Below are 10,829 nucleotides of genomic sequence, written 5' to 3'. Positions count from 1 at the left end.
AGGCTCGGTGAGAGCGCGCGGGCAGGCGGGCGGGCGAGCGCGCAGCCGGCACCATGTCCATGCTGCCCACCTTCGGCTTCACGCAGGAGCAAGTGGCGTGCGTGTGCGAGGTGCTGCAGCAGGGCGGCAACATCGAGCGACTGGGTCGCTTCCTGTGGTCGCTGCCCGCCTGCGAGCACCTCCACAAGAATGAAAGCGTGCTCAAGGCCAAGGCCGTGGTGGCCTTCCACCGGGGCAACTTCCGCGAGCTCTACAAGATCCTGGAGAGCCATCAGTTCTCGCCGCACAACCACGCCAAGCTGCAGCAGCTGTGGCTCAAAGCGCACTACATCGAGGCAGAGAAACTGCGCGGCCGGCCCCTGGGCGCCGTGGGCAAGTACCGCGTGCGACGCAAGTTCCCGCTGCCGCGCTCCATCTGGGATGGCGAGGAGACCAGCTACTGCTTCAAGGAGAAGAGCCGCAGCGTGCTGCGCGAGTGGTACGCGCACAACCCCTACCCGTCGCCGCGGGAGAAGCGCGAGCTGGCGGAGGCCACCGGCCTCACCACCACGCAGGTCAGCAACTGGTTCAAAAACCGGCGGCAGCGCGACCGGGCGGCCGAGGCCAAGGAAAGGTACGAGTAAGTAGAGCATCGGCGCCGGTTTCCCGGGTCCCGAGGGTCGGGGGATGGTGTGCTCCTGGAGACGATTAAACTGAACCTGGGTCCAGGTTACGCCCCCGGCTGCAGCCCAGACTAGCTCAAAACGGCGTTTATATCTTGCTGGAGACTGAGCGGCCAGGAATTTGTCTAAAGCGGGCAAAGTAGTGTGTACATTCTCAGCTAATTCCCTAGTCCCTTGTGGATGGCCTAGATTGGATAAATAATTTCAAAGAGGGCAGGGGTGTGGGCCTGGATGCCCCTGCAAGGTAGGCATAGGCTCGGGGCCTGCTCTTCCTCCAACAACCAAGGGTATGGGGGATCAGAGATGGTTTCGGATGTCACCTCTAGGTCAAAGTGCTTTTTAAGGAGTCAGAGCTGGGATTGGAACCTCCCTAGTATTATCCGAGCAATGAAGACATAGCTGAGGACAAGGGAGTTGGGAGTTATCCCGCGTGGAAAGGACCGAGAGATGAAGGCCCCCCGGGAGGAAGTGTCAGCCGTGGGGGAGAAGACAAACACAGACCTCTTTTCTGGCCTGCTGAATCCAGCAAGCCTTCTAGGACTTTCCAGACCCCTTGACCTTTTTCTCATCGGGTCCTGCTCTCTTCGATGAGCAAATCGGGTGTGTAAGGTAAACTGAGATCTGCCAAGGGCTGGGAGCTGTATTTTCCCTCGGAATCCAAGACTTGCGGAAGTAACCTAAGCGTGGAGGCCCTGCAACCCGCTTCGAACTTTAATCTGGATGAGGGGAAGTGGAGAAAAACGGGGAATGGGAACAGAATCCCTCCTTCGCGGCAAAACAACAGTTAGGCGGTGTGGGATGTGTGCAACTCAGAGTTTGAATGACCCTAGTCCAGGATAAGGGGGACAGTGGGAAAGATGAGCAAACGGCAGAGTGGACCTGGGTATTTAAAACCTTGACGTCGGACTTTTTGTGGTGATGAAGTCTCACTCTCTCAACAGCTAGTCGGGTAGATAGATGCTTCCTCAGGAAATCAGACAGAACAGCTGTTAGGAATCCACAGAGATTTTACGCAGGATGTCAAATACTCAGCACCCCTCCAGGGACTGTCCACAAAAGCAGGACCGGAGGCGGGCTCTCGATCTGGGTTCACTCTCAGGCTGGCTCGGCTAGGGTTTCTGACCAGGCCCCAGGTGAGGGCTACAGATTGTGTCCCTGGGTTCTGGCTATGACAGAAAGAGCCAGGCCAGCATTAACCACCGGTCCTTCCCTCTAGCTTTCCCCAGGGGCTGCTCTCCATTCAGAGCTCCTAGTCCCCTGGCTAAATAGTTTTCAGCAGATGGCTAGGGAGAAGTCTTCCGTTCTCAAAGCCTGATCCTTATGCCCAATCAAATAGGGCTCACAGAGGCTCAGTTTGGAATCCGGGAACGAATTCTCAGGAGCCCCCACCCACCCACCCACCCATGCCTATCTGCAACCAGAAGTTACCCTCGGGCTGAGAAAGGCCAAAGGGAAAGGAGGCCCATGCCTACCCAACTCCAAGTGGGCCCCTCAAGCTGGGATCTCCGTATCTGGAACTTCTGACCCCACTTCTACCCAGCAAACCTAGTTTGTCCAGCCTAAGTGATTTGAAAATTCAGGCTCCGGCACCTCATTCACCCAATTCCTGGCACCCTGCTTGGTGCCTCTGCTCGAGGGAAGAAATGGAGTGGGAGACTAGGGCAGGACATGTAGAGAGAGTCCGAAAGGTAGTCATGAGATTAAGTCATTGATAACGGGGAGAAGGACAAGAGAAGGCTAGAGAGTCGCGGGGTTCAGAACGCCACAGGAAACCAAACGCGGAGCGTCCGAAATGGTAGAAATCGAAAACACCCTTTAGCAACCTCAGTGGCACTCAGTTGAGCCCCAGACGCTGACGTCCTGAGGGGTGGCGCTCTCGAAGTGGCCTCGTTTTCCCACTGACCCCACTGCTTTGCTCCTGCGCTTGCAGGGAGAACAGCGAGAACTCCAATTCCAGCAGTCACAACCCGCTGGTTTCCTCGCTCAACGGCAGCGGCAAGTCGGTGCTAGGCAGCTCCGAGGATGAGAAGACACCGTCGGGGACGCCAGACCACTCGTCGTCCAGTCCCGCATTGCTGCTCAGCCCTCCTCCGCCCCCTGGGCTTCCCTCCGTGCACAGCCTGGGCCACCCTCCCGGCCCGAGCGCGGTACCCGTGCCAGTGCCGGGTGGAGGCGGCACGGACCCTCTGCAGCACCACCACAGCCTACAGGACTCCATACTCAACCCCATGTCTGCCAACCTTGTGGACCTGGGCTCCTAGAGCTCTTGCTTTCCGAGCTTGGTGCGGGGACAGGAGAGGTGGTGCGGGAGAGCCATAGGTGCTGGACTCCGTACCGGGTACTAGAAGACCGCCACGCCACGCCACGCCACGCGACGCAGGAGCAGCAGAACTGGCGGCGGGACAAAGTGGACAAATGTCTGCTAGGGGACCCTCTGGGGGATAAGTTGCTTTTGAGATCTTTTCGAGGCCAGGGACTCGGTCTTGAACCAGGCAAGGGAATAAATTATAAGCCGCAATCACCACCCCGATTTTTCTCATCTCTTCTCCCTTCTTTCTTTCCTCCACTTGCCTTTCTGGTTTCTTATTTCTCCTCTGTGCCTTCTTGCTTGTTAATCCTCTTTTCTCTTTTCCTTCTAAATGTCTGGAGTAAGCTCTCAATCTCCCCCCCCTCCCCTCCCGCCTCCTGATTTTCTCACATCATACTCCAAGTCTTTCTTCCTTCTGGTCATTTATTTGAGCCCCTTCTTCTCTAACTCTCCACGAATCCATATGAAGGAAGGTAGACATCCTGGGACTTTGGTCCTCAAAGACTCCTCTCAGTGTGAGCCTAAGTGCCAGCTAGAAAGGACTGCATCCCAGAAGCCCCTGAGCAATCCCATTCATTCCTTCATTCATTCATTCATTCTCTCTCTCTCTCTCTCTCTCTCTCTCTCCCCCTCCCTCCCTCCCTCCCTGTCTGCCTCTGGCTCCTTCCATCTTTCATCCTCCCCCTCCCCCCCTTCTTCCCACCACGCTGGTTCTTCTCTTCCTCCCTAGACGGTGGTCTCTGCACTCCCAGCCCAGAGTGCCTCCCAGCCGCAGACTTGCCTTTCCCCTTTTATGCCCTCATGTGAATGTTCGTCGGGAGATATTTCTGCTTTTATTTTATAATAAAATTAGAAATCATAAATATATGGATATGTGCTCCAAGGCCCGGCGGCCTGGCTTGTAACAGAGTCTGATTTCCCTATAGGGACTGGATTCCCCGGGTGAGCAGTTCTTCACGGTGATATTGGGCAGAGTCCTGGCAACCTGGACTGGCCTTCCTTCTTAGTGTGTCTCTCTCAAGGTAAAGGGATGAAACTGAAAACTCGGAAGCCTCCTCCTATTAATACCTTAGTCTCTTTTCTCTGCTGAAACAAGGATCAGGCTTCCAGCTTCCACCACAGCCACCACAGTGGAGCCCCCACCTGACGTTCCCCCCAACACACACACACACACACACACACACACACACACACACACACCACCGCTGGGGTTGTAGAGGGAATTGAGAGCCTGCGTGCAGAGGTAGAAATGAGTTTGGAATTGTGGGGTATGGGAGGGAAAGTTTTGAGTCGGAATTACTTCTCAGCATGGTCGAAGTCACTAGAACTGGAGACGACAGTCCGTGGAGATTCGCCCGACTAGAAGTATTGGCTGAGACCTGTATTTCCAGAGCACACCCTTGTCTAACCAAGGAGGAAATGTCTCTGAGTTTGGCTACCTGCCCTGGGTAAGGTGGAAGGGAAGGAGAGTGGACCACCAGCCGAGGGCCAGTGTTGTGGATGCTAGCAAGCGGGTGCAGAGGCTCCTAGGGGCAGGCCTAGGGGCTCTTGAGTGTGGGGCACTAGCTGCAAAGAAACCTATAGTATTGTTTTTGGTCTGTAGTTCTAGCCCCCTTCTATCCTACAAGTCCAGACCGGTCGAGGCAGATCCAAATCAGGCCAGACTCAGGAGGAAGTTAAGGCTTCTGGGTATTGACTCGCAATAGCAGTGACTGCTTGACTGGGAACAGGGCTATCAGGGGAGCACCTGCCCACCGTGGGCTGGATGGGATGCAAGGGAAGAGCTGGACCTTCCCCTGGACCCTATGACCTCTTCAGAGATTTCCTTTCTAATAAAACCAACACTTCCTGTTTCAACCATAAACTCATCAGACCTCTTCTCTCGGATTTTTTTTTTTTAATCAAGAGTTTCTTCTCCCATGACTCAGGCAGTTGAATGGGCTAATGGGTACTGGAGGTTTCACCCATTGTGCGGCCTGGAGTTCAAGGGGAATTCACAAACCTGGAAGACTCCTAGAGGCTGGATTCCTCTACCTGGGCCCACACCCAGGGCCCCTCCTCTTCCACTCCAAAGAGAAGGTCCAGCCCTGGGAGCGTCCTTGGCCTCTTCGGGGGAGGCCCTTCTTTCCAGAAAGGTCTCAAGTACTCTCTGGAACTGGTTTGCTCTCCTGCAGACCGAGCAGCTCAACTTCCTCTGACTTGAGGCAAGCAGAGCTAGCAGCTACTGCCTGAAAGTCCGTCTGGAGAGTTCCAAATGGAGCTGCCTGTGTCAGCCCACTTGGCCAGACTGCCTGGTGATGTCATAGTCCACACTTCTGCACAATCACTTGGCTGGATAAAGAAAATGCAGTAGCCTCTGTGTTCCAAGTCATCCCTCGCACCACGTTCACAGGAAAACGGGCTGTGAATTATCACGTGAAAAAGAAGACACACATTTAACTTTGGTTCCAGTCACAATTATTTGGAGCCTGCTTTATTCCATTCATTTTGATTAGCACCGAAACCAATTATGATGGTCGCTGCTTCCTAGGGAAATGGACTGCAGCATCCATGTTAATACCTGGAAATAGATGGCAGCAACATCCTTGTAAATTATTACACTCAAACACAGAACCAAGCACTGGGGCTCTCAATACATTACCACACAAGCACGCTCCCTTCTTGATCTACGTATATGTAGTACACACGTGAACCTGTCCAGCATACACACAACACACACGTGTATGTCAAGCTTCCCCCACACCAGGATTCTCTCCGAGGAACATTAAAGTTCACAACTGTCCTCTGCCACCCCTGCCAACTTCCAGTCCCTGTAGGATGACCTGTTGACATCAGAGCAACGTCTTGCAGAGGACCTTTCTGGAAAGGCCTCTGTACCAAGCTACTTGGTCACAGAGACAGAAATGATCCCAGCCAAGAGGTGGCAGCTGATCAGGGATCCATCAGAGACACCCTCTCTAGTGTCTTCCAGGATACAATTCCTGCTCTAAGAAGCTCCCGAGTGCCAGCAGGAGGCAAAGGGCCAGTTGCAGGGCTATATTCCATAAAGTGATTACCGAGCAGTTCAGCTAGATGGATCGTCCTTGTTGCACTCTTTCTCCACCAGCTAGCCTGGAAAATACGTGTTTAAAGACAAACGCGGGGAGAGGGTGCAGAAGTTCACCGCACCTATCAGTACAAGCCACTCCTACTGCAGCTCCTATCATAACACGAAAACTGGACATAATAAACAGATACTAACTGTATTTTAAAAAAACAGCCTTAGCAGAATCCGTGGAACAAGATTCTTAGGGACCCTCTTCCATCTACCGCTTACAGCCAGCCCCTCCCTTAGCAGTCAAAGAGTTTTGCCCTGGCACCTGGGAATACCAAATCTCCCTTCCTGCTCCCCTGAGAGTCTGCTAAAAGATGTCCTTTAATTTGTTCCTGAGCAGGTCCCCACTACGACTTTGTAATGAGACCACAAAAGAAGACAGCAGGATCCAGTCACTAAAGGACAGCTGACAAGACCTGAGAAAAGAAACTCTCCTTTGGGTTTAAGAGCTCTGAACCCAGGGGATCCAGAGGGACCATCCCTCTCCACCTGCACCGGTGGTCTTCTAGAGTACCTGAGGGGCATCTTAAGGAAGTGACATCCGGCCATGTCTGCGGAGCAGTTGATGATTCCGGTATCCACAGCCAGGAAAGCATATCGGAGCCAGGAAGACTGGAGGAGAAAAGCAGAGCCTGAGCGCCTACAACAGAGCAGAGAATCTGAAATCGCCTCCTCACGCACCAGCCCCACGGATCTCACCAGCAGCTCTTTGGCTCTCAGAACATGCAAAAACCCTGGAAGAAGGACACCAAAGCTTTTGTGTTTAAAGTCCTGTGAGGAAAGACCAAATTGAAACTGTTCCTATTCTGTCCCTCTGACTTGAGCCTTCTGAGCTAGGTGACTAAGAGCTAGGTAAGACCTCATGAGTGTTCTTAAGGATGTGAGACTGGCAACTGTGCGCCAGAGGACGGTGTGACCAGACCTGCCTGCTCAGAGAGTGACTGCAGGCAGAGGAGAGAGCAGTGTGCCTGGGCTGACCCATATCTGTGGCCGCTCCTTTTCTCAGTGCCTCACCCCTACCCGTAGCAAGTTAGCCCTCACTGTCTGCTCCCCCTGGCCACCTTCCAGTAATGTAGAGGAAAGGAAAAATTCCTATTCCTGAGTTTAGGGCTGTTGACCCCAGCTGCTGTCCGCTGCTCCAGAGGAGTCTCTTGTGAAGATTCCAACGGTGTCTGTAAGATTGGAGTTGGGAAATAATTTCTCCTATGGTGGAGGGTGAAATCCGAGTGTAATGGAGCAGATTAAACTCACAGATGGGAGTCACAGCAAAAGTGTGTCCCACCCTGCTTAGATGATTGGTTGATGAGAAAAGGCCTCCTGACACAAGGAAGACCCTCTCTAAATACTCCTAACCTTCGCCCCTTCCTAAGATGAGATCTAGCATAGGCCCGCTGTACCTGGAGCATCTGAGTTCCGAGGACTGCCTCGCTTTAGCCCTAGCCAGTGTTCGTCACTTCTGTCCCTAGTCGGCTTTCTAGGGACCACTTGCCATGCCAAAATAAAGCGAATCTTTAGCATCAGGACAGACTGACACCACCTATTGCGAAGAAGCTTAGGCACTCCACCTTCTGAGCTTGTGCACTCGATGGGGAAGACAGAGGTTTTGGAACACAGTAGAAAAGTTCACAAGTCAGCCATCCTGGGAAGCCAGGAGGGAGGGAGGACTTTACCTCCGCTTTCCCAAGGTACTAGGTTCCGTTAGGCCAGGGCCTAGGATTCGAATGCTTTCTCCAGGATTAGAATCTTCCCCTCCGCTGTACCCCCCCTCCCCCCGCCGCTGGCATTGGGGCTTGATCGCTGCCGGAGGGTCTGTAACAAGAGCGGTGATTCGTTCGGTAGAAAGTAGTCTCGAGGGTCTTTGCGGTGCCAAGGCCTTTTACTTTATTCCGTTTTACCGGGACTTTAAGCTGGGGCAGATGTGTCTATCCAGGCAGGGGCTCATTCGCCTAGAAGTTCGTTGTCGGCAGAATTAGCGAGTAACTTGTGAAGACGCTGTTCTGTGGTGATTTATATCAGCTTCATCCTCGCTGCAGCGTTACAAGCACACTGTCATTATTGGCAAGGGAAACTGAAGGACCAGGTTAGAGAATTTGCATATTTGAAATATGTCTTTGAGACTGCAGCTCACGGTCTTCCTCCGAGGGAGTGCAGTGTTCAGAATTAGAACACTGGTTCCCTATCCTTCAGCTCTGAGTGGCAGGGATGGAGCTGGTTCGGTCATTGGAAGACCTAGGGCTAGCTGCAGGCTGAGGTGCAGCAGGTTAAAGTCAAGGAAAAGAACTTAGCTGTACAACTGGTTTCTCCCGGAGCCCTCCCTCTAGCAGATTTCATCCTCTGCTGGATCCCCTGAGTGAAAAATAAAACCTTGAGCCCCAGGGTGAGCCTGGTGACTTCTACCGCCTCCGTTTGTGTCTCCCACCTCGCCCGGGCTATTATGCTGGGAAGGGAAGGGTGAGGCTAACCCGGAACCCTGAGTTGTTAGTAGGATTCTCGTAGGTCCTACTCTGGCCCTGAGACGTGGCTCCCCGGGCAGACAGCACATTAAAGCTGCCATCCCGTTTATGCTGTGTTCCGCCGGGATGTGAGGAAGGCCAGGATACAGCTGGCCCATCCCGGTGAACTCCTTTTCCTCACCGGCCTCTCAGAAAGCAGTCGCCCATCCCCTTCTCAGCCAGCAAGGGTGTTAGTGGTTCACACTCTCCCGCCCTCCCCCTTTATACTTGTCAGTTTCAAGACAGAGTGTGTAGCATCTTATTTTCCTGTAGAACACCCGCCAGAGTCTCCGGAAAGTCACCAGGAGCCACTTGAACCGATGAAGGAGGTCACTAGTCCATAAAGAAAAAGAGTAACCGTGAAAGGTGAAATGGGTAAGGAATGGAGCTGGGAATTTGAGAGGCTCCTTCCTTTTCCTGCACAGCTGTCTCCCTAAGGGAGGGAGGCAAGGGAGCTCGCTACAGCTCAGGGACCCTAATGGGGTAGAGGAGGTGAAGAGGAGGCTTAGGAAAACAAAAGGAGATGCTGAGCAGCTTCTAAAAGCACCATAGAACACACAGCTCCCAGAGTTTATACGGAGACTTATAGTCTGTCAGTCGCCTGCAGAGCATCCTATTGTTCAACATTTGAAATTATACTGGTGTCTTAGTTAGGGTAGCGATTGCTGTGATAAAACACCACGACCAAAATATTTGGGAAGAAGAGGGTTTGTCTTACACTTCCACAACACTGTTCCACATTGAAGGAAGTTAGGTCAGGAACTCAAATAGGGCAGGATCCTTGAGGCAGGAGCTGATGCAGAGTCCATGAAGGAGTGCTGCTTACTGGCTTGTTTCCAAGGCTTGCTAAGCCTGCTTTCTTATAGAACCCAGGACCACCAGTCTAGGAATGGCACCACCCACCATGGGCTAGGTTCTTCCACATCAATCACTAGTTAAGAAAATACCTCAGAGCTGGATCTTGTGGAGGAATTCTCTCAACTGGTGTTCCCTCCTCTCACACCCTTGGTCAAACATCTTGTTCATCCTTGAGAAACAAGAACAGGTCTGAACTCTCTGACCTTTAGCCAAGAAGAAACAGATTCAAAACTATGGGCCCTCACAGGCTAGACCCAAGGAGACAACACTCTGCAGTATGCTGTGTTGCTAATCTAGGATATCTGGTAGGTTGCATGTAGTAGAACCTTGTGATATTGTCATCTTGCAATGGGCTTCCTGGGATTTGAGACAACTGTAAACCCAAAGGCATCTGTGCGGCTTCTACCTTCCACAGTTTCAATGACAATGACCAGAGTCACATAGTAAGGCATTAATTGAAGGTGAAAGTGCATTAATCTGTGTTCCTACATGACTGCATGGACAATAGCACCACCCTCACCCTCCAATAAAACACTCCGGAATAGCTGCTCCAGTTTAAGGAAGACACGAACTTCTCTTGTGTTTTATCCAGCATGTTTTTGGGCATCTATTTGTTGCCACAACTCAGATAATTCAGTTCCCACCATCACCGGTCCAGCAGGCACCATTCACACTGGGACACGGCAGCATGATAAAGAGCATGCCAGGCAGACAAACTCCAATGTGGGCAGGTGATGAGTTCTGGGTCATGGTTGTAAAGTGAAAACTCCTTTTCATTCCTTGTGCCACTCAGTGCCACAGATAACAGCAGGTAGTCAAGAACTCTAAAAAGTAAACACAGAGAGCAAGGCTTTGGATGAGATTGTGTTCTCCCTGGGAACCAGCCTGATCAAGTAAGTCCCTTAAGACTGTCCTCCTCCCTCCCCTGTGATGTGTAGGAATGGGTGGGAGGAAGAATAGGGAGATAGAGCAAAGCCAGTGTTTGAAACAAGAACATGGGGTTCTGGTTTACCCATGTACAGTGTCTGCACACACCTCTGCAGCTTTGCATCAGGAAAGAGCACTTGATGGGGTGTCCAATGTGGGTGGGACCTTGAACAAGTCAGCAAGATTCTCCAGACTTCAGTTCTTCTGAAGAAGGGACTATCCATCACATCACATTTCACAGACATGAGGAAGGAATCTTATCCACTTGAAAAGCAGCTTGAAGTCTTCATTAAAAAGACCCTGAGTGAGGCTGGAGAGATGGCTCAGTGGTTAAGAGCACTGGCTATTCTTTCAGAGGACCTGGGTTCAATTCCTAGCACTCATACAGTAGCTAACAACTGTGTGTAACCCCAGTTCCAGGGGATCTGACACCCTCATACAGACATACATTTGGCAAAACACCAATGCACAATAAATAAATAAATAAA

At 52.1% G+C, this 10,829-nt stretch overlaps 1 protein-coding gene across 1 annotated transcript; it reads left to right on the top strand.

Annotated features, from left to right (window-relative positions):
- The first annotated feature begins 53 nt into the window (after positions 1–53).
- Positions 54–2,923, top strand: Six2 (SIX homeobox 2). Its single transcript, XM_005354699.2, has 2 exons — positions 54–613; positions 2,593–2,923. The coding sequence occupies exons 1-2, from the start codon at positions 54–56 to the stop codon at positions 2,921–2,923; spliced, it is 891 nt and encodes a 296-aa protein (XP_005354756.1).
- Positions 2,924–10,829: the final 7,906 nt, after the last annotated feature.

Source organism: Microtus ochrogaster, chromosome 16 (assembly GCF_000317375.1).
Source record: "Microtus ochrogaster isolate Prairie Vole_2 chromosome 16, MicOch1.0, whole genome shotgun sequence".
NCBI lineage: Eukaryota > Metazoa > Chordata > Mammalia > Rodentia > Cricetidae > Microtus > Microtus ochrogaster.
This window is presented reverse-complemented; position numbering and strand designations above follow the sequence as displayed.

Coding starts and splice junctions, on each gene's coding strand:
- Six2 (XM_005354699.2), top strand. CDS start 54: ATGTCCATGCTGCCCACCTTCGGCTTCACGCAGGAGCAAGTGGCGTGC. Junction 614..2,592: donor GCGGCCGAGGCCAAGGAAAG/GTACGAGTAAGT, acceptor CTGCGCTTGCAG/GGAGAACAGCGAGAACTCCA.